We start from the raw sequence: 27642 nt of genomic DNA on the forward strand, positions 1-27642 counted from the left end.
ACACAGCAAGCAGCAATAACAATGGGAATATTGGTTTGGCTGAGTTCTGAGCGAGTAGTAGTGTGTGCCAGTGACGCTTTAAACATCCAAAAGCACATTCTACCATCATTCTGCATTTGCTCAGCCTGCAGTTGAACAGGTCCTGACTACTGTCCAGGCTGCCTGTGTATGGCTTCATGAGCCATGGCATTAAGGGGTAGGCTGGGTCCCCAAGGATAACTATAGGCATTTCAACATCCCCAATGGTTATTTTCTGGTCTGGGAAGTAAATCCCTTGCTGCAGTTGTTTAAACAGAGTAGTGTTCCTGAAGACACAAGCGTCATGAACCCTTCCCGGCCATTCCATGTTGATGTTGGTGAAACGTCCCTTGTGATCCATCAGTGCTTGCAGCACCATTGAAAAGTACCCCTTTCAGTTTATGTACTGGCTGCCCTGGTGCTCCGGTGCCAAGATAGGGATATGGGTTCCATCTATCGCCCCACCAAAGTTAGGGAATCCCATTGCAGCAAAGCCATCCACTATGACCTGCACATTTCCCAGAGTCACTACCTTTGGTAGCAGCAGCTCAGTGATTGCTTTAGCTACTTGCATCACAGCAGCCCCCACAGTAGATTTGCTCAGTCCAAATTGATTCCCGACTGACCGGTAGCTGTCTGCCGTTGCAAGCTTCCACAGGGCTATCGCCACTCACTTCTCAACTGAGAGGGCTGCTCTCATCTTGGTATTCTGGGGCTTCAGGACAGGGGAAAGCAAGTCACGAAGTTCCATGAAAGTGCCCTTATGCATGTGAAAGTTATGGTAATCGTCCCAGACCCGCAACACTATGCGGTCCCACCAGTCTGTGCTTGTTTCCCGGGCCCAGAATCGGCATTCCACGGCTATAACCTGCCCCATTAGCAGCATGATCTCCAAAGTGCCGGGGCCCGCGGTTTGAGAGAATTCTGTGTCCATGTCCTCATCGCTCTCGTCGCCGAGCTGCCGTAGCCGCTTCCTCCTCGCCTAGTTTTTCAGGTCCTGGTTCAGCATAAACTACATTGTAAACACCTTGTGCATTATAATGTTCATGACTGCTGTCTTGAGCGGAGCGGGCTCCATGCTTGCTGTGGTATGGCGTCTGCACAGTTCACCCAGGAAAAAAGGCGAGAAATGGTTGTCTGCAGTAAGTTCTTTGGAGCAGGGACTATCTACTGCTGTGTATATGAACAGTGATCAATACAATTAACCCTTGATCTTGGTTGGTCCCCAGTCATTATCATACTAAGCATGATTTGTGCTGCTGTAAGTCAGATTGGTCTTCAGTTACCCATTAAAAATATATATTTTTTAAGAGCAACAGCCGGAATTTAATACTGGATTTTAATGAATGCAATTTTTTTTTAATATGGAATTGTGCACTATATCTGTTTTGTGAATTCATGCTGTACATTCCTTTTACTCTTTTTAGATGTTGGATGTCTATGATATTCTTCCTTTCGATAATCCAGATGGTGGAGTTTGGAAACAAGGATTTGATATCACGTACAATGAAAATGAATGGGATGATGAACCTCTTCAAGTGTTTGTTGTGCCTCACTCACATAATGATCCAGGTAATACACTGCCATATGGATTTGAAATCTGGGTATTTAGCAACTTGAGTTAAGATATGTAGGACTGCAGCCTTCTTTTGGTGTTAGGATTTGGGCTTTCCTGACTCATGCTGCCTAGTGTATTAGGTGTTGATTCACCAAAGCGTTTGAGCATTTGAGCGTTTGAGCGTTAATTTAGCCCATTGACTTCATTGGAACTACTCAAATGCTTAAATCTGTGCATATGATTGATTAATTATTAACTGGATCAGAGCCTTAGTGGCGGCATTTTGCATTGGTGTGTAGTATGGAATTTCTAGATGCTCACCACCGTTAAGTCAAATGGAACTACACACTACTGCATTATATAAGTTCATTTTAATTATTTTTTTTTACTGGCATGTAGAATAAGAAAAATTTCAACTTTGATAATTGTTTAACTATTTTTAGTGCAAGTTGCCCGTAATTATTAATAGTCTTGTATCTTTGGAAGATGTGATATTGGGGAATCTAAATTTCTGTGGTTTTAGTCTTCATTGCTCATACTTAAAGTGGTTAGCAAATGTAATCTCCCCCCTCCCCGAGATGAGTTAACGTTTCTAATGACTATGTGAAGTTAAAAGTGCCAGAGACCTATAAAGTTTATATAACAGAGCAATAAATGCAAAAGGCAACCTGTTTGGTACATAAAACTAAAATTCATTGAAGTTGCCTGCCACAATTCAGATTTCTTGTCAGCAAATCTACATTCCATGAACCTGAGGGGAGAGGAGGGAAGAAGTAGCTTGAAGTCAGATACCTAGTGTTCCTCTGAAGGAGAAAGGGATGTATGTCACTATTTTTAGATGACCTAGGACTGAGGGAACAAAGGTCTGTTTTCAAGAACATGTTTCTTGGTGAATTTGGAGAGAACCCAGCTCCAGCCGTCAGTGTCTGCAACATCTAGGGATGACTTTAGTGTAAAATCCCCACCATCTGCCACTACCATTTTAAACATTGTATCAACTAAGCATATTAGGCAGGTGGTTCTCAAACAGGTGTATGTGTACCCCTGGGAGTACGCAGAGGTCTTCCAGGGAGTACATCAATTCCTCTAGTTTATTTGCCTAGTTTTACATCAGACTACATAAAACAGGGGTCTCAAACTGAAATGACCATGTGGGCCACATGAGGACTAGTACATTGGCCCGAGGGCCGCATTATTGACACCCTCCCTCCCCGCTGCCCTTGGCCCCGCCCCCTTCCATGAGGCCCTGCCCCGCCTCTTCCCACCCCTTCCCTGCCCCCATTCCAATTCCTTCCCCGAAATCCCCACCCCAACTCTGCCCCCTCCCTGCCCCCAGGGGGTGCAGGAGGAGTGTGGGGTGCGGCAGGGGGCTCAGGGCAGGGGGTTGGGGTGCGGCAGGGGGATTAGGGCAGTGGGTTAGGATGCAAGAGGAGTGCGGGGTGTGGCAGGGGTTCGGGGTGCAGGGTGCGGCAGGGGGCTCAGGGCAGGGGGTTTGGCTGCAGGATCTGGCCTGGCGTGTACCGGGGGCAGGGCAGGCTCCCTGCATGTCTGCCCTACCCCCTCAAGAGGCTGGAACGTGGGGAAGGGGGGGCGGAGGGGCTGTGCGTTTCTGTTGCTTAAGGCACAGCCTCCAGCAGCTCCCATTGGCCGCGGTTCCCCGTTCCCGGCCAATTGGAGCTGCTGGGGGCGCTGCCTAAAGTAACAGCCACACACAGCCCCTCCGCCTCCCCTTCCCCACGTTCCAGCCTCTTCCCGGAGCTGGGCAGGGCAGGCAGGCAGGGAGCCTTCCCTGCTCCCGGTGCTCGTCCGGCCGCTCTGGTAAACACTGGGAGAGGGCAGGGGGGAGGGCTGCGAAGGGCTCGCAGGCCGCAGAAAATCACCGCGGGCCGCGTGTTTGAGACCCCTGACATAAAATCACTAGGGAAGTCCGTAAAAACTAAAATTTCATACAGACAATGACTTGTTTATACTGCTCTATATACTCTACACTGAAATGTAAGTACGCTATTGATATTCAAATTGATTTATTTTATAATTGTCTACATGGAAAAATTTTTTTTATACTGGCATAAACTAAAATGTGAATTTAAACCAATATAGTTCTACCAGTATAACCCCCTGTGTGAATAGTTATTCTGGAATAAGAGTTTTTCAGTTTTGCTTATGTTGCTTTGGAAAGGGTGTGAATTAATGTTTCAAAAATAAGTAGTGGGGAGGGAACAAAAAGCTACTTTTACTCCAGAATATGCCCATACAGGGAGGCTATACCAGTATAACTGTAAACTTTCCTATGTAGACAAATCCTGAGAAGGTTAGCCCTGCTCATTGGTTTGTACACACACACAAGACTTCAGTTGATGAGGGGGGTGGGGAATCTACTTACCACCAATTATAATAATTTGAATGTAACAATTTAAATAATTAAGCCTTTCCTACTATGATTCTTTCCAAGTATTTCATTGATGAATTCTTTCTAAACAACTTTTTAATATTTGTAATACTATGGATCAGTCTGAAATATATATCACTAGTCTACAGCATGACTCGTTTTGAAAGTACCAGACACCAAGAAATAGCAGATAATAAAAAAAAAAATCTTTATTTGGCATTGCATAATACATTTGTGATAGAAGTGTCACAAAAAACAAACACTAAGCACACTGTATGTGATATAAATTATCCGATATATTATGAGCTGCCCCTTCTTGTCTGTCTTTTTGCTCAGTACCCCACCGGGCTTTCATAAACTTTCCCAGACATACTGGAGTAAAGAGTAGCCTGCACTAGATGAAAGCACACCTGTAGTATGCATCAGTAGGGTCTAAATGGACCAATTAATGCTCAGCAAGTTAGTGTGCTTTAGAAATCACATCCCATGTAGTGAGCACTGATGCACCATGTAGAAAAGCCCTAAGAGGACAGGCAAAATATAATTTGGTACAATTTCAGAAGACATAAATAACTCATTCCTTTTATAGTCTGTTTAAATAACAAAATGATACACAGGAATAAAAATTAATTCAGTTTAAAGATTACAAGAAAGAGAAATGATTTTAAAACTTAACTGCTCTATTTGCATTTCTTAACCTATTGTTATTCTGACTATTTCTAGAATTTAGTTTTGAAAAAGGTACAATATTCAAAAGCTAAAAAAAAAAAAAAAGGAACTGAAGTTGTTTCTGGTCAAAAGCCTCTGTCTTTTTTTTTTTTTTTTTTTTTTTTTTTTCTACTAATGAATATTTCTGGAGCTGCCTGTTTGAGCCATATGCTTGATGGCTCCTTGCCAGTACTTGGTTTCTGAGTTTTTAAAATATTTTTCTGTATTCTTTGAAGTTAAATAAAGGTGTTTCATTTCCTTGATCATCAAATTCATACCTAAAAGGACTTTTTTAAAAGAAGGTGTTCAGTACACAGATTTGAGTTATCACATTCTTGGGGAAATGATTTAATTTAATCTTTCACCTACATGCAGTTAATTAGCCACAGTTTTGAAAAAAATTAGTTCAACTTTTAGTTCAATTCTAAAACAGATTTCCTTTCTTCCTCCAAGTTCTGGGCTCTGTTGCCCGAAAATGAGCTGTGTTAGACCTTCTTATGGGGAGCATGTCCTAGATAATTAAGAGATCCCTAGTTTTGGTACATTAACAATTCTCACAAGACTGACTATCTATTCTTAGATTCTAGACATAGATTAATCAAGAATCAGTTGATTTCTGCCCTTTTTGAAAACAAAGCTAATAGCATATATTTTAAAGAAAAACTGACAAAACAATAAAACTCACAACAAAACCCAAATGAAATGATAGGAATTAAACAAAGTTAAGTGTAAACCTTGTGTGTGGGCTGGTAACTTAACAGCAGATGTCCTGATTCAGCAATGTTTTACTTTGTTTTAAAAGAGACTATATTTTCATCCTTAACTTCGTCTTAATGAAGTTTTAGTCTGGAAAAGCCTTATTGCTTTGCGTATGTGTCAGTGTGGATCCCAATGTGATGCACATTCATGTAAGATCAGAATCTTTTGAATAATTGTCTCTGTTGGCACTGCCTCATACTTCAGTGCAAAGGCATAAAGGGTAGAGTGGCTGTGACCCTCCCTTGCTTTTTTCTTACCACCCATGGCAACGATCTGAAACTTAGTGAATATCTGACTTGGAAGACTTCATTTCAGTTTTTCAACTTCTGTGTGAAACAAACTTCATTTTCACACTTCTGTTTTCCTCAGTTTTCTTTTCTTTGGAAGGTCCTATCAGCTATTGCTTTGTGCATCCCTCTTTACACTGGTGTAAAATGCTGCATGCCAGTGGCCACGCCTCTTGGCAGACTCTAAATCATTAGGATTCAAACAATGCCTGTCTTGCGACGGACTGAATCCCACCAAAGATGGATGTAATTGATACCTCTTCTACCTACAAGAGATCCACATACCTGATAGGTGCTCTATGTAAAAGTCCTTCTTCTCAAGGACCTGCAAAACCAATGATGCTTGGCTCATGTTTCTGCTACAGCAGTGCATGTGGGTCACTTCAGACCCTCTGGTGATAACTTCCAGTGTGAGTCTGGAAAAGACAGCATTGGCTAGCACTCCCTCGAGCACATTCCAGGCCCCCGGGATTGGGCAATGAAAGGAAGGCTAAGAGGATGCTGATGAAGCTGGCGCTAGCAACTTTGACCCTGAAAACTTTGGCATTAATGAAATCCTTTGGCACGAACAGCTTGAAGCCAGCACGCCAAGCAAAAAGCCAGCATCTATAACAAGAGCGGGCTGATATTTTTCAGACAAATAATTTTTTTTTGCCAAAAATAAATGCTTGAAACTGTTGATGAATTTGAGTCACATTTGCCAAATAGTTTTGGTTTAAAAACAAACAAATAAATAAATATATATTTTTTTACTTTGGTGATGGTGCTCATCTACAAATTTTATAAGCATACTCTCCACCCTACTATCCAAGTCATAAATGAAAATATTGAATAGTACTGAACCTAGGACTGTGTCTTGTGGGACTACAATAGATACACCCTCCCAGTTTGAAGCAGATTATTGATGATTACTCCTTGAGTAGAGTCTTACAAACAGTTTTGCACTCACCTTATAGTAATTTCAGATAGACCATATTTCCCTAATTTGCTTATGTGACGGTCATGTGGGAATGTCAAAAGCCTTATTAAAATCAAGATATATCATGTCTACTGCCTCCTTCCCCAGAAAACAACTAGGGCCAGTTTCCTTTCCTAAGTCTCACTCTGCTCCGGGAGAAGAAGCAGTTGCACACTCTTGATGTTTTCAGGGCCTTGTTTTATTATTTTAACAGAACCCAACTATTCAAGCTGTCCCCCTGCTTGTTTCTTGCTATAGTGACTAATCTAAAGCTCAGGCCATCTCATTTGACTATCAAAATGGATGACACAACATATTTTGCCGTGTTAGCAGTTAGCTGGTATACTGCTTCCATTGAACATTGTCTAGCTGTCTCCACCACAGCACAAGCAACATCATCTCTCTGCTTCAGAGATGTGCCAGTATCAACAATCTGTAGAGCAGCAATATGGAGTAACTCACTGACATTTATCAAACACTAAGCCTTGGACAGAGATGCCAAGTCAGATGCCAAAGTTGGGGGACCTGTACTGCAATCGCAGTTCAACTGATGCGAGACTCCCCATCCTCCTTCTCCTCCTCCCCTCCCCCCATCCAGAGGTGATACTGCTTTCCAGTCACATGCAGATTGGATCCAGGCTGACACATACTCAGAGATATTCATTATTTTCCCTGTAGTCCTCCATTTCTGATTTTTGGAGTCCTCTGCTATCGTGGGCTTTGAATTGTGATAGAACTGAGGGAGGGTCATTTATTATATGCCCTTTTGTGTCTTCACACGGGAGCAAGAAGAGGCACAGGGTGCATATGCAGCCCTGATGGACACTGCTATTCAAAAGAAGCTGATCTTATGCAGGTGAAGTGCATGCACACCTGTTCCTATGGTGGGATCCACACTGACTACAATATCCTGAAGAGCCATAGTTAGAATAGGGTAACTCTTCTTTCCCCTCTTCCAAAATCTTTAAAGAAAAAGCCTATTGTGCTCACATAACTCAGATTAGTGGATGCTGCCTATAACTTGAGAATTTCCTCTGTGCTGCTAAAGAGTCAGAAATTATGCTAGAGGTTAGAGCTTATGTGCAAATTCACTTGTAGTTCTTGAAGAGGTTACAAGCTTGTACCAGGTATAACAATATTTGAGGCTCTAGGTAATTACACCTCTTGCCTGTGTCAGCTATAACTGTGACCACCATGAACTCTGCATAAGAAGTATCTTTAATAATTCTCATCAACATAGCATTTGAGTCTTAACGGTGGTTATAAACTTTTGTCTAGACTGCAAAAATGCTCGCTGCTGACTATTCGTGTCAACAATAGGTGAATTTGAGAGTGTGTGTGTGTGTGTGTGTGTGTGTAATGAAAGGTTGGGCCCATAACTTTCTGTCAGAGTTCAGGATTTAAAGAGTTGGAAGAGATTACATGAAAACATTCAGAATAAAGGTTTCCCTCAGGTGCCATTATTAATACTTAGAACTGTCCAAGTGTACAGAACAATTAAAGCAGTTTTCTGGCTTTTCAATATTTGGGTTTGTTGTCTAGAAAAGAGTTTGTTTGGACTGCTCCATAGGGAATGAAGCACTGAGTCATTAACAGGCCATCTATCAGCCATGTGTCCTTTTTATCTTAGCCCAGGCTTTTCACCAGACTAAATGTCCTACTGCTCGTTTCTCACTCTAAAATTTCAGTTTGCCATAAATCCTAGGCTATGTCTTTATTGCAAAAAAAGATGTGGTTTCTTTTTTCCCAGTGGGATACGTAAATGTGTGTTAACTATTGCTTTGTAAAATCCCAGTGGGGACAAGACAATAATTTTACCACGGGTTGCTGGAAGAGGTCCACACTGTTAACCCAACTATGGTTAACCTGGCTTGGCTACCTTGTGGTAAAATTACAATGTTTTGTCTTCACTAGGATTTTATAGCGCAATAGCGAACATGCTTTAGTTATCTTGCTGAAAATCCACCCTTTTTTAGCAGTGAAAACAAGCTATGGTAACTATTACTAAAAAAAAAAAAAGATACTATGAGCTATTGTCACACAGTCTAAGTTTATATTAACTTTTCATACAATACTGTAAACTAATTGGCCTCTTGGTGACGAGATAAGCCTTACACTGTATTATAAGAATAATAAAAATTATTGGTTCTTATAGTGTGTTTATATCTGTAGGTCTCAGAGCTTTCCCACATTATGGATTGCAGGTCAAAGAGGGTTTATAGGGTTTTGTGGGAGTTCATGCAAAAAAGTAAAATGGAGGGGAAAATGCATATAGCACCCTAATAGTGTTTCACTAGAAGAGCACCAAATTATTGTATTCTGAGATCCCCTGCTAGTGGTTCAGTAAAGGATATGAGTGTGTGCAGCAGGCTGATAACACTTCTGCTAATAAAACAGTATTTATTTATTGGGGTAATGCGGAGGAACCCTAGTCATGGACCAGACCCCATGGTGCTAGGCTCTGTGTAAGCACCCTGCAAAAAGATGCTACATGCCCCGCAAGATCTGCCTTATATAAGAGAACATGTCCTATTCAAATGTTGCTATTATGTACAACACAAAGTTTACAGCAGGCATATCTGATGTTCTGATTTCAGGGACACATTTTGCCACAATCTATATGCTTTAAGGGGCCTGAGGGCACCAGTGAGCCTTACACAAACGCATTGCATATTCTCATTTTTGCTGGAGCTCATTGATTTGGAAAGAGATCCTTTTGTGGAAAAGGACAGTGTCAATTTGCTCCAACAATGGCTGAAAGAGAAGGTGGGGAAAGCATTTTCGTATTGATTGTTTAAAATATAGGGCATCCTAAAGTGCTTCATGCCAAAAGTATGAGGCCTTCAATGTTATATCAGCATCTAGGACAGGGGTGGGCAAACTTTTTGGCCTGAGGCCCACATTGGGGTTCCAAAACTGTATGGAGGGCTGGGTAGGGAAGGCTCTGCCTCCCCAAACCCTAACCCTATCCGCCCCATCCCACTTCCCGCCCCCTGACTGTCCCCCTCAGACCCCGTGACCCATCCAACTCCCCCCACTCCTTGTCCCTGACCACCCCCTCCTGGGAACTCCTGCCCCTAACCGCCCTCTTGGGACCCCACCCCCTATCCACACCCCTGCCCCCTGACAGCTCCCTTGGAACCCTATCCAACTCTCCCCCCCCCCCCCAAATGTGGCCCTGCGAACATAGGAGGAACAGGGGCAGCTGCGCAGCTGGAGAGAAGCGGCGGTTTCCCCTTCAAAACACTGCTTTTTTCGGGCTGGCTGCGCAGCTTCCCGGTGCTCCTCCCAAGTCCTCTGCCTGCGTTCGCAGCGTTCCCGCCACCCGCACCTCCTGCCTGCTCTCCTGAGGCAGCAGATGAGTCTCCCTCCCTGCTCTCCTGCTCCCCACAGTGCAGCCCCCTCCCGCGCTGGCGTCGTGTCACGCTGAGGCTGCGGGGGAGCGGGGACAGCAGGGGAAGGGCTGGGGGCGAGCCTCCCTGGCCGGGAGCTCAAGGGCCCAGCAGGACGGTCCCGTGGGCCGGATGTGGCCCATAGGCTGTAATTTGCCCACCTCTGATCTAGAAACTGGACATCAGTGAAAGGTAAACCTGAAGACATTTTTCAGTGAAAACTTAAGCCTCCAAAACTGATCAAGATTTGGTTACTCAAACTGGCAATGTCAACATGAACTTTTTCAGATGTCTTTTATTTTGCACAATGTACAGCACATTTACCACAGAAAAATCATATTCTTCCCTGCATAATAGAAATGGCTTCAAAGGTTCTAAAGATGTTCAAGAGCAATCAGTGTCTGGTGCTGTACATTCATGACACTTTTGAATTGATTTGTGATTATGTGGGTTTCTGTAACTATCAACTATTGTTTATGCTGAAATTAGATTATGCATGAAGTAAAGTGCTATCGTGACTCATTTAATTAAGAGCAGGAGTGCAGGTTTTCATTAATGGTTAGTGATTGCCTTTTGCTTATGCCTTCAATTGATCTTGGTGGTATACTTAGCTAACCTTCCTGAGGTCTTTGGGCACATAAACTGAAGACTTCATTCTAAAGGTGGAGTATGAATGTTGTACCATACACAACAAGGTCAAAGTATTAATTCAGATTGCTTGGAAGGAACACACAGACGCTCTGCTTGTTGGGACCCTGGGTGCCTGGGACCCATGCAACGAGCGAGTGCTGAGGACCTGTGGAGTGGGCCGTCACTACACATGGCTCATGAGACGCCTAATGGTCTCAGACACTATCCGTTGGTCCTGGGACATCTACATAGAACACATCACTGGCCACCGCCAATACCAAGAGTGAGCCGATTAGACCTCGCCCACCTGCAAGGGAGAAGGGACTCGCTAACCCCCCCACCCTCCCGCTGGGCCTTATACCCTGAGCCCTGAACCCACCCAACCTCACCGGCCGCCGCCAATACTGAGAGCGAGCCGGGGAGACCTCGCCCTCCCACAAAGGACCTATCAACCCCCCCTCCCCCACTGGGCCTTACCCCCTGAGCCCCCAACCCACCCAGCCCCACCAGCCGCCACCAATGCCAAGAGCGAGCCAGGGAGACCTCACCCACCTACAAGGGGGAAGGGACCCTACCCTCTGAGCCCCAACCCCACCCAACCTCACCGGCCACTACTAATGCCGAGAATGAGCCAGGGAGACTTCGCCCACCCGCAAGGTGGAAGGGACCTATAAACCCCCCGCTACGGGACCCTATCTGGTAGGTTTGAGTGCATAAAGGAAACTTGGAGCCATTTCATCATGTTTCAGACTCTGAGAGAACTGAGGAGCCAGATGGGAAACATCACAAAATTATGTCTGCATTTGAGTGACGTTCAAATTCCAGCTGTCATACTTCCTACCCCCTCCCCCAATAATTTGCAGAGAGGGAAAGAGGTGGCTCATCAATCCCTGTCTGCAGTTGACTTGACAGCACTAACTGGGCCATTACAAAACGTAGATTTGTTCAGTGGCAAGATCCTGCAACTGACTTTCTCTGCTGGAACTAGTAGAAATAGGGTGTGGCTAAAGAAGGTATACTCAGTTTTACTTGCAGAAGCCTTAAATTCTCATCCTAGTTTCTCTCTTCTGTGTTTATTTTGTCTATGCAGGTAAAGGTAAATGAGTGCTGATGAGACTTTTAGACCGCACAATTATATAGTCCATATACACCACATATTTTACAAGAAAATTAGTTAAGAAAAGTTGATTTGTTTTAAAAAATTGTCGTAATAATTTCTTTAAATTCCTCTATCTATAAACCTGACTTTGTTAGCACTATGAATCTAAATGTATAGACTTCTGAGAGAGCGAGCGAGAGAGAAATCATTACATTTGTATCTGTTTACTTTGTTTCATATGTACCGATTTTCCAGGACTAGAAACAAATGCTGGCGATCTGTTGGAAAGCTGAGAATCTCCTCTTTTCAGTGGTACAAACCCTGCATTTTTAGTCTTGAAGGATCGTGAAATAGCAGATCTTCAACCTGTGAATGACCTAGAACTTGAATGTTACCTGTCTTAGGGAAGTGCCATGAGAGTGAAAGATCCATATGGTGGGAAAAAGTGTTTTTTTGGGTGGCTGTTGAAGATGTTTAGAAAGTATAGAATTTTAGTAATCCTAAAGAAGATGGTTTAGTGGGGGAGAATGTGGTAGAGGCATTTGAAAATGTGGGATAAATGCAAGTTACCACATGAATCTTCAAATTATTGTGTGGCTATTACCTTCAGACTGTGTGTATTTAACATTGTCACGGAGTATTGGGGAACTCAGGGCCCTGCACCCCCGGCTTCCTGCGATTCACCATGACTCTCAGCCAGCCAGTAAAGCAGAAGGTTTATTTGGATGACAGGAATACAGTCCAAGACAGGTCTTGCAGGCACAGACAACAGGGCCCCCCTCAGTTAGGTCCAGCTTGGGGTCCCAGGGCATCCCAGCCCCCCCCCCTTTGGGGGGGTCAGAGCCATCTCTGCCTCCCAGCCATCTCTCCAGCCCGCTTCCAACACTCTGCCTTCAGCGACCCCTCCCACACCCTTTGTTCAGTTTCCCGGGCCAAGGTGTCACCTGGCCTCCAACCCCTTCCTGGGTTCTCATGTTACACGCTCAGGTATTCGCCTTCGGGCAGACTCCCATCCCCCAATGCAGACTATCCTAGCCACACTCCCCTGTCAGCATTCACACACCACGGTAAGAACAGTCCCAGTTCGTCATAAACATATATTTAATTTCTTTTAAAAGGCCCCAATTTAAACAAACAAACAAAAGTTCCTAAGGACTTAGGAGTCTAACTTTGGGCATCCATTTTTGAAGCTCTTGGCCATAGTCTCCATATTTAATGTTACAGCTAGGTTTCATTTTACGGCTTATTTTTAACCCTCTTATAACTTTGGTTAGTGAAATTGGATTGCTCTGAAAGTGAGGAATACATTTTCTGCAGAGTTTGAGAACTGGTCAAACTGTGTTTGAGTTACTGGTCTTGGAATATCTTGATATGCAATCCTGTAACAAGACTCTTAACTAGTTATAAAGTGTATACAGCACTGTAGTATAATGATTGACTGTTGTAAAAATATTCTTCAGTAACAGTAAAACTGTCCTGTTTAAAAAACAGGCCTTGTTTCTGGAAACATTCCCCACTGAAGAAGGTAAATAAGGTTCTGTCACTTTCATATCGTCAGTATTGCTCCATTTTAACATTGTTAGAAATTTTGGGGCCAAGTCCTCTGGTACATTGGGGCAGCTTTGTCTGGCCTGTTACAAAGCTGTTCTAATTCCAGGTTAACTAGCCCTAACTGAATTCTGCTACTTAGGAGGAATGTGGGGTGCCTGTGTTGCCCCTTCTCCCTCTGACTGGAACATGGGGCATGGCTGGGGAAAAAAGTGTGGCCAGGGATCCCTTTCATAGATTAATCACTAATAATCACTGGTTGTCATAATGGTACTTTTGTGGTGTTGGCAACTGGTGGCAATTATAGCAGTCCTCAAGCTGCTTTAATTTGGGCCTGGGGACTGGCTCAATGCTGACCTTCCCCAGGACTGGAGGAGTGCAAAGATAGCTTTAAGTCACCTTTCTCCATTTCCCCTTCACCTCCTGGGTGAACCTGAAGAGCATCTGTTTGTGATTAATGATCAGTAATTTGTCAGTAATCAAGAACCAATTAATTGATAACAAGTAATGGTTAATCTTGTTAACTGTGATTATATGTTTAATGAGAGGAGTTATTTTAAGTATGGATTAGTTTAATAAAAACAAACCTCAGCTTTGATTGGATTTATTGATTTAACAATTAGAAAAAACAGCACATACAGAGAGGCATACAGTTACCAACAGCTATGGAAAGATGTTCCCTGTAGTTCTGTGACAGCCTGCAGATGGTCTTACTTTTCCTATGATTTAGGGGCAGTTATGTCCTTGTTACTCTTCCTCTGTATCATTCTGGTCCGTATCTATTCCTTCGTTTTGGTACACAGTTGTTAAAACAGGCTATTTTCAGGGTTCTTTGTTCCATTGCAAGTTTCCAACCATTTCAACACCTGTTGGTTAGTCACATAAGCCTTTTTTTTGGACATTTGTTTCATATCTTGTGGTTAGTACAATGCTGAGATTTCTCCTACAACAGCTTTCAACACATGCTAAGGGTTACTGCTTGATAAAATTCCACTCTCTAAAGTTAGCTTAATCTTAACGGCAAAACATCCTGAGAGTCTTGCGACCAGGCAAACCTTAAAATATTATTTGGCTTATATTAAATATCAACACATCTAATGTTTCTCAACTGGCCCCCAGGATCTTGATAATTCCAATTTCATTTTTCTCCACTAGCAGCTTGACTTGCAAGTTTTTCTACTATCAATAGATAGTAGATTGGAATCTTTTAGAGCCGTGTAATTTATTGTGTATATAGTAGTTGTGAAGAACCAAGCCCATGACGATTATTAATGTAGAAATTAGATTTAAATTCAAATGAAAAATTAGCCTTCAGTTTTTCCATAAAAATATTTTTGCTTTAGTAGATGCATCTACCTAGGTATTCACTGACAAAGAACACTTCATTAACACAGAGTTAAGGTTGCCTGGTGATATCTCGTGCATATCCATAGTGTCGAATTCAGCAAAACTCAAAACATCTGAGAACCAGGAAATACAGAATTAAGGTACACAGCCATGCAACCTTAACTCCGCACTCCTAGAGCGGGCAACAGCAATTGGGAATGATCTGCATGCATTCCAGCTGCATTCACAGTGTTATGTGTAGCGGTATTGAATGGAAGGGTTGTATAGAGCAAATTTGGCAGAGGTATGACTGTGTTATGAGGTGATCTGGGGGGTTCTGCCCTTTTAGGAATATGAGAGTCCTTCTGTGTGACCCCATCCCCATGTATGTGATCAAAGGAAAGAAATGCATGTGTACCTTGAGAGATTCAGTATGCCTCATTTCAGTACTATATTATGTAGGTCAGAGGCTGGCAAACTTTTTGGCCTGAGGGCCGCATCGGGTTTTGTAAATTGTATGGAGGGTAGGGGAGGGGGTCGAGGCCAGACTCCCACCTCCTATCTGCGCCCCCCCCCCCGGACTCCTGCCCCATCCAACCCCCCCCCATTCCCTGGTGGCCCCCTGGGACTCCTTCCCCATCCACACACTCCCGCTCCCTGTCCCCTGACTGCCCCCGGACCCCTGCCGCTCCATTCAACTCCTCCTCTCATTCCTGACTGCCTCTCCGGGACCCCTGCCCCATCCAACCACCCCTTCTCCCTGTCCCCTGACTGCCCCCTGCCACCCTATCCAACACCCTCTCCTTCCTGACTGTCCCCCTGGACCCCTGCCCCCATTCAACCCCCTGTTCCCCTCACCCCCTGATCACCACCCCGAATTCCCCTCCTCTATCCAACCTACCCTGCTCCCTGCCCCCTTACTGCGCTACCTGGAGCACCGGTGGCTGGCGGCGTTACAGCTGCGCCGCCTGGCTGGAGCCGTGCCACGCCGCCACCACCAGCATGCAGCACAGAGACTGGGTCAGGCCGGGTTCTGCAGCTGTGCTGCCCCAGGAGCGCTCAGCCCAGCCGCCCAGAGCATTGCGCCAGCGGCAGAGCGAGCGAGCTGAGGCTGCGGGGGAGGGGGAACAGCAGGGGAGGGGAGGGGCCGGGAGCTAGCCTCCCGGGCCAGGAGCTCGGGGGCCGGGCAGGATGGTCCCGTGGGCTGTAGTTTGCTCATCTCTGATGTAGGTTGTGTCAGTATCTGTGTATAGGAATGGTCTTGCTATGGGAATTGTCAACACTAGGTGGGAAGTGAGTGAGCACTGGGAGTATAATGAAGGGCAAGTGAAACTATACTGTTCGTTGGCTTTGTGTACATAAGGGTAAAGGTAGAGTTTCCAACTTTTCAATTTCTCAAAACTGGACACTCCAGCAGGAGCACCGTAACCTCCTCTGCTCCGCCTCTTTCCCCTGAGGCCCTGTTCCCACTCATTTCTCTCCTTCCTCTCTCTCCTCCCCCTTCCCCATTGCTCGATCCTCTCCCATTCCCATCCTTCCCCAGCTGGGCTGCCTCTGCTTGGAAGGGGACTAGTCATCTGCCACCACGGAGCCAGGGCTGGGAGCCTGCCTGCCTGCCCATGAGATGCAGGTAGGGGTGGCCTTGGCTGAGCAGGGGTTGGTGCAGGTTGATGACCGGCGCTTCACCTCCCCCCTGCCTGCTTTCCCTTAAGGCAAGTAGAATGGGCTGGGACCCTGTGCCCCAGCACTACAGCTATGGTCAAAATTGTGTGGACTGCTCAGCTCCCCCCAGGAATCCTTCCCTGGCCAGCTGCTGGCAAAGGGCCAGGCCCTGCTCTATTACCTCGTGGGTGGCTCCTCCAGGTCCATTGCAGCAGCCAAGCCAGCCCTGCTCAGGGGCTAGGGTAGAGCAGAACCAAAAGGGCCTCTGACCAGGGGCAGACTGGCCCCTCCCAGTGCTCGCTGCTCTGCCGTGGGCTCTGGCTGATGCTGCTGGGCCCAGAGCTGCGGGGGGCTGGGTACTGATGCCACACTCCACCGGCTCTACACCTGGGGAAGCTGTTCCTCTCTCTCCACACCAGTTAAGTCCTGTGGTAACTGGACTTTTGGTGTCCGGTCCATACTTCTGACTGGAGACTGTAAAATCAGACTCTCTGGTCGAAAACTGGACACCTAGCAACCTAGGTAAAGGGATTGTAAAGTGGGGTAAAGCGATTATAAAAATTTAGCAGATGTGGAATAGACTAAGTGTTTGAATAGAAGGCATCTATAGGTAGTTCCTGTTCAGCACAGTGTGAAGGCAGAATGTGACTGTGTGTTATGGGTATACTGGGACATGGTTCAGAAGGCAGAGTTAATGTTCTGTGGGCATGTATGTAGGCTTGCGAATGTGACCAGCCAATTGACCAGCCAAATATGTCAGTTCAAACCTATTTTTGACCACTGTCCAGTACTGGCAAATATTCCAGCAAGAAAGCTCAAATTTAGGTGGTGGCCTGTGTTTTAATTGCATCATGGTGCCATGTATTAGTAAGCCTACCTAAATGTCTTGATTGCTCACTTTTCAATATGCTAATGGCACCTTTTGGGAAAATGCTCAACTAATTGAAAGCTGAGCATCTTGATTGGGTAGAAATTTCTAGAATCAACATTATGTATTTTTATCTTTATTTGTATACCAGGTCATCTATATACACAGTGGCTTACAAAGCACATTAAACAAGTTTAAAAGACACAGTTCCTGGCTGAAAGAGTTTACAGTCTAAACTGACCTAGGCAAACACTGATATTAACTCAGAGGGGTGCGAATGTGGAAGGGTGGAGAGGAGGGTTCACAACCATTAAGCTGTTTGAAGAGTTGGCCTTCTGTGTGCTTAGCATTAAGTGCATTTAAAAATGACCTTTTCTTTTATAATGGCTACATTTTTTTTTCTGTGTAATTTTCTTTCTTTGTTAACTGTTCAGTCTTGAATAATGCATTTAAATGCTGACTTAACATTGCTAAAAAGTAATTATTCTTCCACTTTTAAAAACTTCATTTAATTGTCTTGCATTTTTTTGAGTTAAAATAACTGTTGAGTAACTTTGTTTTTGTAATTAGGCATAAGTACCTAGCTAAGGCTATGCCTATTTGAGACCCTAGTCTGTCTTCTTTTTGTTGTTGTTGTAATAAATTACCGCTTTAAAATATTTGACCTTTTTTGATGTTATTTGGCTTGTCAGTTGCCCAACCCTGCATACACTAATCTGTATTTCCTGGTTTTCAGAAGTTTGAGTTTTTCTGCACTCAGCATTTTGGAAAGGGACAATATGCTACCAGGCAACCTTCATTTTTTGTCAGTGAATTTCCTAGTTGTTTTTAACAGACAGATAAATGTGGATAGGAGTTAATTGTCACTTAGGCAGTTGTAAGTTTGCAGTTGAAACATTACTGTGAACAGGTATTGATAAGAATACCTAGCTATACATCAATAGAGCTCAAGGCAATTTACCAATTTACCAAGGTACAAAACTTAGAAACATAAGTGTAGGCCTGGAAGGGACCTTGAGAGGTCTTCTAGTCCAGTCCCCTGCACTCAAGATAGGACTAAGTATTATCAGATTCTAGGCCATCCTTGATAGATGTTTGTCTAACTTGCTCTTTAAAAACCTCCAGTGATGGAGATTCCACAACCTCCCTAGGTAATGTGGTCCAGTGCTTAACTACCCTGACAGGAAGTTTTTCCTTTTGTCCAACCTAACTGTCTCCTCCCGCAATTTTAGCTCATTGCTTCTTGTCCTATCCTCAGAGGTGAACGAGAACAATTTTCTTCCCATCTTCTTGTAACAACCTTCTATGTACTTGAATACTGTTATCATGTTCCCCCCCCCCCCCTAGTCTTCCCTTTAAACAAACCCAATTTTTTCAATCTTTCCTCATGGGTAATGTTTTCTAGACTAGGGGTTCTCAAATTTCATTGCACCACAACCCACTTCTGACAATAAAAATTACTACATGACTCCAAGAGGGGGGACTGATGCCTGAGCCCGCCCGAGCTCCACTGAACTGGGCTGGAGGGAGGAGGGAGCGGGACAAAGCTTCTGCTTACAGTTCTAGACTCAGTAGTGTGAAATGGCTGCTGAATGAATCCTTCAAAAGCGTTCTTTTCTTTAAAATCTATAATACTCAGGATCAGAATTCTCTTATTAGTGACAATGTTTCTTTGGCGGAACAAGGGTGAGAATCTATTTGGAAACTAGACAAGCTGTTTCTTCTTGGAAATACAAATCTGTAATTCTGGGCGGTTTTCATTTGTCATGACCAAAGGCCCATGAATCTACCACATAAAAATTCTAGAGAAGAAATCTCTCTGGCCTTTCACACTTTACAACAGAGATTTTGCTCTTGGTTAAATATCTGGTCACTGAATGCCTAGATACACATTTGAAGCGGAATACAGCTTACATCCTCAGAAGTGTGGCACTTTTCTTTGTCAAATACTTCAAACTAAAAAGTGTACCACTAAATTTATCAATAATCTATGGCATGTAATCTTTTTGTAATGTTATCTTTATAGTTCATTGGGTAAGATTAAAGTACCACCAACTCTTAGCAGAACACACAACCATAGCAGGTGACTATGGAATGATTCTCAAGTTAGGGCATACCACCTGTCCAGAAAGTTAAAGTTGATGTCATACTCTTTCAACAGGAGTGTTTTTTTCCCCCCCCCCAGCTCATGGGCATTACTTTCAAGATATTTTCTAGAGGAGCTTTAAGTGATCTATCAAAACATCCAGTTTCCAGCTTACTACAACTAATACTGGAACGTAGTGATGTTCCAATTAATTTTCTCCTTTGCTTCCATTTTCCTCACTGACTGAGTATAAACTGGAAGGTAAAACTCTTGCCAGAATCTTTTAATTTTTATTTATTTATTTTACCATAGGCTAGCCTCCTCATGAGTGGTAATCTTACTGTTTTCTCTAGGTTGTGTTATCGCAGCTAGTGGTTCTTCAGATGCAACAGTGAAATCCTGATTCCTGTCCACTGAATTTCTTGATTCTGTTGACTCATAAAATAAGGGCCAACACCCATCATTTACAAAATAAACAAATGTTTGATGCTATCAGAAGCTATTTGTAAAATAGTAGCTAGTTTGTTTTATCTGACCTGGTTTTACCTACTTTGACTATGCTGCTGAAAGTTTATATGAAATGTAAAGATGACAATGTTATGGGACTTCAAAAGTAAGGCAGAACATTTGTGCCCAATTTTGAAACTTTCAGAAAAGGGAGATTGATTAAATCACACAAGTGCTTATGTTGAATTGTCCAGTCTTGTCATTTTAGCTATGCCAGCTAAAACATTAAACTTACTTCTGTGATAATGTAGATATTTTTCCACCTTTAGGAGGCCATCTTACTTGAACTGCTTACTACATTTATGGTGATCATTCTCATTTGTGTATACGAAATCTGATCAGCTAGGCAACCATGCTCCAGATGGTTTATATGGGAGTGTGGACAAGGACCTAGTGTTAAGCATTTCATGCGTAGACTGACAAGAACTCATTATTAGTCCTTTTTTTGAGGACATTTATATCTTGAGGCTTTCACATTCATCTTGAAGCATTAATGTAGTTACCAGAAACTGAGACCTCTTCCTTTTAGTTCCTAATCTTGGCCTCTTTGGCTTTTCCGACTGTCAAGTACACCTCTACCCCGATATAACGCGACCCGATATAACACGAATTAGGATATAATGCAGTAAAGTGGTGCTCCGGGGGGACGGGGCTGCGCACTCCGGCGGATCAAAGCAAGTTCGATATAACGCGGTTTCACCTATAACGCGGTAAGATTTTTTTTTTTTTTGGCTCTTGAGGACAGCGCTGTATCTGGGTAGAGGTGTATATTTAATGTTTATGTATTCTGCTAAGAGTTGGTGGTATTTTAGTCTTATCCAATGGACTATAAAGATAACTTTACAAAATGATTACATGCTGTGGATTGTTGATAAATTTAGTGGTACACTTTTTAGTTTGACGTATTTGACAGAGAAAAGAGCCACATTTCTGAGGAGGTAATCTGTCTTGCTTTTTGGGAAGTTGTTGTCCTCTAAGTGAAATTCAAAAGTATGCTTTTTTTAATTCATTTAGTTCAGATAAAAGTACAAGATTATAAAAAAAATTACTTGTACAAATTACCTTGATCAATGGAAGCTGTTAGTACTGTTATGTTTGAACTCTAAGGTTCACTGAAATTGAATTTGAATGACTTTAAAGATCTAAAAAAAGGAGAAATGGGCAACCCACTAGCTAGAAGAAAAGTGTCTTGAGTGTATTAGTCTGATAAATGATAAAGTACTCAAGTTATGCATAATGTCAACTTTCTCTTTGAAGCAAGTTTTATTATTAGGATTAGGAACGATAAGCCTCTTGTATGACTGCATTTTCCCTTACTCTATGCATGCTGCCCACGCAATGCAGTTGGATGTTTCTGCTAAAACAATCAATAATGAAAAAGTTAACATTGTTAACGTTTTAAATGGCCATATTTTGGTTTCATATTAACCATTCATTGAATGTAGGAGGCAGTGAACACTTTTTTTTTTTTTTTTTCCTTAAGGCTGTGTACAGACTCTCGCAGACAGCACTGCATGGTAGATTCACATTTAGAAGGTTAGGAACACTGCATTCTTTTAAAATGAAAGCTTAGGTTCTGAAGCATCAATTCATCATCAAAAATATTATAAGACAAATATTTGATGTTGCTTGTGATGTAGCTAGAAACAGTATTGACTACCAATGGTAATAAACATCATGAAAATGAGAAAGTAACCTATGCTTATATTTTGACCTGGGACTTCGTTTATAAGATGAAAAATGGGCAGAGCAGTGGATGTTAGGCAATTTTTTTCTCTTGTTTACTATCTCTGACTTGAAGTAGGGGATGGAGACTGGGTTACGATCTTGAGAGGAGCTGACCAGAGAGCAGGAATAGGGAAACTAGAATAGTAGAAACAGTATCTGCTATCTTAAAACTTTATATTCCTTATGAAGCGCACTTTAACCTGATGCTTGGGCTATCTCTGCTGAATATCCTACAGGCATGGATTTGATTGAAAGTTGGGGCAAGTTGGGAGGTGCAGGCCTGTGCAGGGGTATGTTGAGAGTTCTTCCAGAAAAAAATGTTTGTATTGTTTAAAAAGTTTAAGGTTACAACATACTTCACCTGACACAAAACCACAAAAGCAACACCAATTACCAGTTAAGCAATTTAACAGTGCAGACCCACATTCCCATTTGGATACAAATGGGAAGTTGCTGATACAGCAATACAGGCTAAGACCAGGTCTACACTAGAAACTTTTACTGGGATAGTAATGTTGCTTAGAGGTGTTACTCTTTTTTGCTACATTTTTATACTGTCAAAAGCCCAAGTGTAAACACAATTATACTGGCAAAAAAGTGTTTTTGCTGGTATAGCTTTTTTTGCTCCGGTAACTGGCATAAGCTCAATCGACAAAAGCACTTTTTTTTTGCTGGCATAACTCCAATCTACAGTAGGAGGAATACTAGCAAACCTTTTCTGGTGTAAACCTGGTCTTGTCTTGGCATAGTTCCCTAATGTTGTTGTTTCATTAGTGACCCAATGGGTGCTGCACTTTAGGTGGTGTTGTCAGTAGCTACCGGTGTGGTGCTCTGCTCTTGTTTGATGATAACAGTCGGCTGTGTGCATGTTCCCTCTCTGTGCTGCCCCAGCTCTGTGCAGATAGCTGACACCTCAGACCCCCTGAGAACCCGCAAAGACCACAGACTCTAGTAAGGGCTAGTAAGGTACGAAGGCACCCGGCCAGGTTTATTGTCAAACGAATATGTGCCCCCTGGCAATGGACACAGCTCAGTCAGTGGCGGGACACTCCACTGCCCCCTAGGCTGGACGACGATGTGCACTTCCAGACCTATTCTTATACAGGTGCAGAACAGATTACTCATCCCTCCTGATGTATTGAGGTGCAGCCCCTTTTACTCATTAGGGTGTTGCTTCTCCCGTTACAACTCCCCTTCCTCCAACCAACACCAGTGGTAATTGTAAGCATGAATACATCTTTGTTAGGATGGGGAATGCACCTCGATGCTCTAACAGTACAGAGCAGAAGGTCACCCCTAAGAACCCACCCTCCACATCAACCTATTGGATCTCAGAGTGGTCAGAAATACTTGCCTTTGTTTTATGTCTATCAGAGTCATGACAGAGAACATGTCCGGCGTGTTTTATATTAGTTGGCAGGGAAGAGTGAGATTCTCTTCCCCTTCTGCCAAAGCAATAAGGTTATGGAACTAGTGCATAAAATATTGCATGGAATTTCAGCAGTGCATCTCCTGGGCAGTCAAAATGTCACAGCCAATGCTCTCAGCAGGTGTTTTTTCCCAAGACTATAAATGGGAGTTGGATTCCCAGCTTCTTGTCAGCGTATTTCAAACGTGGGGATTACCAAAAGTGAACCTCTTTGCCACAGCTACAAACAAATTGCCATCTATTCTATTCGGGGGGGGGGGGGGGGAGGGTGTTAAGATTGCGTTACTTGGGGGATACTTTTCTCTTCATTTGGACAAAGTAGCTGTTCTGTACATTTGTCCCAAAGCTTCTGATTCTCAGAGTGGTGAACAAAATAGGATAAGGCCAGAGTTATCTTAATAACCCAGATGTGGTCAAGGCAGGCATGGTTTCCTTATCTGTTTCACCTAGCTCTTTGTCCAGTGATAAATCTTCCAATCACTCCTCAGCTCCTTTCCCAGTACACCGGTTGACTGCTTCATCACAATCTGAGTAATCACTGCCTCAAGTTGTGGCTTCTCCATGGTTTGCGGGGTTAGAATTGTCCTGTTCTGCAGAGGTACAGCAGATATTATTAAATAACAGAAAAGAGTCTGTCAGAAATATTCACTTTCCAAAGTGGAGAAAATTTAGACACTGATGTGAATTCCAGAAGGCTGTTTCTGAATCTGCCTCACTTCCTTTTGTTCTAGATTAAAGAAAATGGGCCACTTAATTCTCTCAAGGTTCCTTTGGCTGCCTTAATTAATAGCTTTGCAGACGATTGAGGGCTCTCGCTATTTGTTCATCCTACAACTGTAAGGTTCATGAAAGGTCTGAAAAAATCTTTTCTCTCAGGTGAAAGTCCCCATCCCAGTTTGGGATCTTAATTTGGTTCTTAAAAATCTCATGGAATCTCCTTTTGAACTGATGGTGATCTGTTCCTTACTGTATTTGTTTGAGAAGAGCCTTCTTAGTGGCTATTACATTGATGCCCCATATTCTTCATGGAAATATTGTCATAATATGATTATAGCCTAACTATGATGTATTTTATACAAGATAGATCATGTGAGGTATCATTGAAAAGGTTATGATTTACTGAATATGATTATCCTATTTGTATGCATGTATTATTTTCATATCTGAAGTTAGACAATATTCCTATGCATCTACTACAAATGTGTTTATATCTGGGGAACTCCCACCAGACAGAGTGAAATCAGTCTAGATGGCTCACTGGGAAGGGCCATTAGGGAGAACAATAGGTCTTAAAAGATGCTAATCACCCACCGGGTAGCCTTCCTGAGAAGCCTTCCTGGGGACACTGCAAAAAGTTTCCGAGCAATGGCTGCCTGACCCTACAGGGGCATGTGACCAAGTCACCTGGTACTGGACTCCATGATAATACTAGTGTTTTTCCACTGACCGGGGGTGGGAATCAAACTGGGAGACAAAGGATTCCTGCCATATGCAAAAACTATTTAAGGCAGGGGAGTGACATTGTGGTTCATTCTTCTCTGACTCCCTCTGCCCCCCAAGAAAGAAGACTGCTAGAAACACCTGAGAAACAAAAGGACTGAACCCAGGCTAGAGGGTGGTCTAGCCTGTGAATGGAATATCTGGAGTTTTAAGCTGCAAGCAAATGCAGCTTGCCTTCAAGACTCTCTGCAAACTGCCTAGAACAACGTTTAGAGCGAGAATTGCTGCTCATATCGATTTTGTTAGTGCGTTAAGCTTAGATGTCGTTTTTGTTTTATTTGCTAGGTAATCTGCTTTGGTCTGTTTGCTATCCCTTATATTAACTACAAAAGATAGATTTTAAGTGATTAAACCTTTTTCTTTTGTCTAAAACCAGTGTGTGTGTGTAAATCATAACTTGGGGCAGAAAGCTGTGTATATCCCTCCCCACATTGAGGGAGGGGGCCGAATTTCATGAGCTTATGCTGTACAATTCTCTGTACAGTGCAAGACAGTACAATTTTTGGGTTTATCCTCTGGGGTGGAATGTGCACTTGAGTACTGGGCAATTCCTTAGCTGAGCCTTTCAATGCAGAGCTGATTTCATTGTGTGTTTCTGCAGCTGGGTGTGTCCCTACCTGTGTGCTGGTGAAAGTGTGAGACCGGGAGTGTTCGTGCAGCTTGTCACAGCGTTACAGGGTGAAAGGGGAGCCCAGACTGGTGGGTCAGGCGGGCTCAGTGATAATACAGTTCCAGGCAGCACCCTGAAGGGTGGGGAACCTGTCACACCTCCTTTCACAATATTCTGTAAGGACAAGCTTTCCTTAAGGCTACACTCCAGGTTTCTTCCTAAAATGTCTCCTGAGTTTCACCTGGATCAGATCCTTTACCTACCAGTTTTCTTTGCAAAATCATGTAATTCCAGTCTGGAGATATCCTTCCATACTCTAGATGTTGGAAGGATGTTGGCCTTCTATCCATATAGGGCTAAATCATTTTGAATGTCTACTAAACTGTTCTTTTGTCGACAGATGTAAAGGTTGTGCTGTTCTTACCCAAAGACTATCTGAATGGATTACTGCGTGTATTATTAATTGTTACAGTACTGCTAGTGTTCCACCCTCTTCTGGTGTGTCAGCTCACTCCATTGTCTACATCTATGGCTCTAATTAAAAATGTCCTAGTGTCTGAGATCTGCAGAGCTGCTACAGGTCCTCAGTACATATAGTCTCCAGGCTTATGCCTTAATTGATTCCTCTAGATCTGAAGTGGGGGAGTTGGCAATGCAGTTCTTTTGCTATGTTTTGGACTTTATTCCAAAACTCTCTTTTCCTTATGGGGATCTTGCTCAGGAGTCACTTGAGGTGGAGCATCCATAGGGACACTATTCGAAGAAAAACGGTTACTTATCCGGGGGGAGGGATAGCTCAGTGGTTTGAACATTGGCTTGTAGTTCTTAGTGGATTTCCCATAGGGAGAGACACCTCTACCAGCCCTCTTTTCCTTCTGATTTGATGTTTCCTTCTGAAACTTGGCAATGGAGAAGGAACTGAGGGCAGTTTACCCGCACAGCCTGGTATAGCCTCAGTGCGGGACACGAGGATATCAGCAGTGCGTGCACGGACCAAACTGACACTGCTAATGAAAATCTTTTATCAAAGATGGGTGGGGCACATGCACACCTGAACTGGAGTACCCATAGAGATACACCTCTCGAAGAACTGCAGTTACTGCTAGGATTGCCAGTTTTTGGTTGGATGTATTCCTGGAGATTTCATCACATGACATTTTTAATTAAAGATTAATCTTTAATTCCTTGAGACTCCAGGACAATACTGGAGAGTTGGCAACCCTGCACAGGCTGAGTAATCTCACTTTATGATGGGAAAGTGAACAGGTTAAAATAATACTAAATTTTGTATGCATCCCCTATGTTACCCACAGGGCCTAGTGGTGGGGGGACATTGTAGGGGCCAAGATTAGTTATAGGATACCAAAAAGTGTAAGACATGTTTCCAAAATTTCAGAAAAGGGACAGTTATGAGGGTTTGTAACGAAGTCTAGGAGTGCTTGTCAGTATTCCCGGTACTATCAAAAATTCAAGGGGAGTATTTCTAATTCTATTTTTAGGAGCTTTTGAATGTTTAGTTTTGTGAGCTACAGAGAGGGTTTAAGGGCTAGTTTAAAGCCAGACGTTTTACACAATGCTTTCAGGGTTGCTGCTGTTCCATTGTAATACCGGACATGCAGCTTCTTTTGCTGAATACACACCACTTGTTCATTTTTTTTAGTTGGTCTCATATTAATGTATTAAGTTTTGCATTAATGTATAAAATATAATTCAACATAAAAAAACTTCTTGATTACTCTATTGTATAGCATCTATAAAAGCTAATTTACTGTTATATTGTGCCAGTTTTACTGTGTATAGAAAAAAGTGTAACAAGCCATCTTCCAATCCATTCTCTATTAATTGTGTGATATGGTAATCATAGGACTAGAAGGGATCTTGGTAATATTTGTAACTATTCCAGAAGAACTTCATGGTGTAAACAGTTCTTAATTCATAGTCCTCTAGTGGTGTGCTGGTTCACATAAATATCTTTGAAATATTTGTCTTTGATTGTTGAAATGTGAAAGGAAAATGAATTAATAATTCTGAACCCACTTCCTACTGCATGGAAAAATTCACAACAAAACATTCTCTGGAATGGATGTATTTCACAGCAAATTATAGCTCTGATAAAAGTAGCAAGTTAGAGAAAATAAGAAATTTTTCTGGTTTGTTGCTTTTCCTTTTTCAGTCTCCTTGCAAGTATTGCCTATAATAATTCACTGTCTACTTTTGTTAACCTGTTGCAATCTCAAACAATTTGTATGTTTTATATTTAGTTTTTAAGCAATCTTATTTTAATTACTTTTTTCTTGTAAGATGTACTTTCCCTCCACCAAGTGACCCTGTCAAACAGCTTAGGCCCCTACTTCTAAATCTATTAAAATTTAGAATTGTGGGGTGATTCCTTTAGATTTTAAATATGATTAAAAAAAGCTTAGCTATAATCCTAGTTGAGGCTTTAAAGAGATGCTGCTGCGTAAGGAAACCACAAAAGTGCTATTACACTCTGAAAACTGGCACTGAGGGTGGTTCTCTTTTTCCTCTGTGACCTAAAAAAAAAAAAAAAATACTTTACTCAATTTATGAGTAAAAAGA

General features: G+C 42.8%; 1 protein-coding gene across 1 annotated transcript in view; it reads left to right on the forward strand.

The window, feature by feature from the left end:
• The window catches only part of MAN2A1 (mannosidase alpha class 2A member 1), a 209014-nt gene that overhangs the window by 25531 nt on the left and 155841 nt on the right, over positions 1-27642 (forward strand). The window contains exon 3 of the mRNA XM_034773035.1: positions 1446-1590. Coding sequence (XP_034628926.1) covers positions 1446-1590 — 145 coding nt within the window. The remainder of the gene's footprint in view (positions 1-1445; positions 1591-27642) is intronic.

This window comes from Trachemys scripta, chromosome 6 (genome assembly GCF_013100865.1).
Source record: "Trachemys scripta elegans isolate TJP31775 chromosome 6, CAS_Tse_1.0, whole genome shotgun sequence".
Lineage (NCBI taxonomy): Eukaryota > Metazoa > Chordata > Testudines > Emydidae > Trachemys > Trachemys scripta.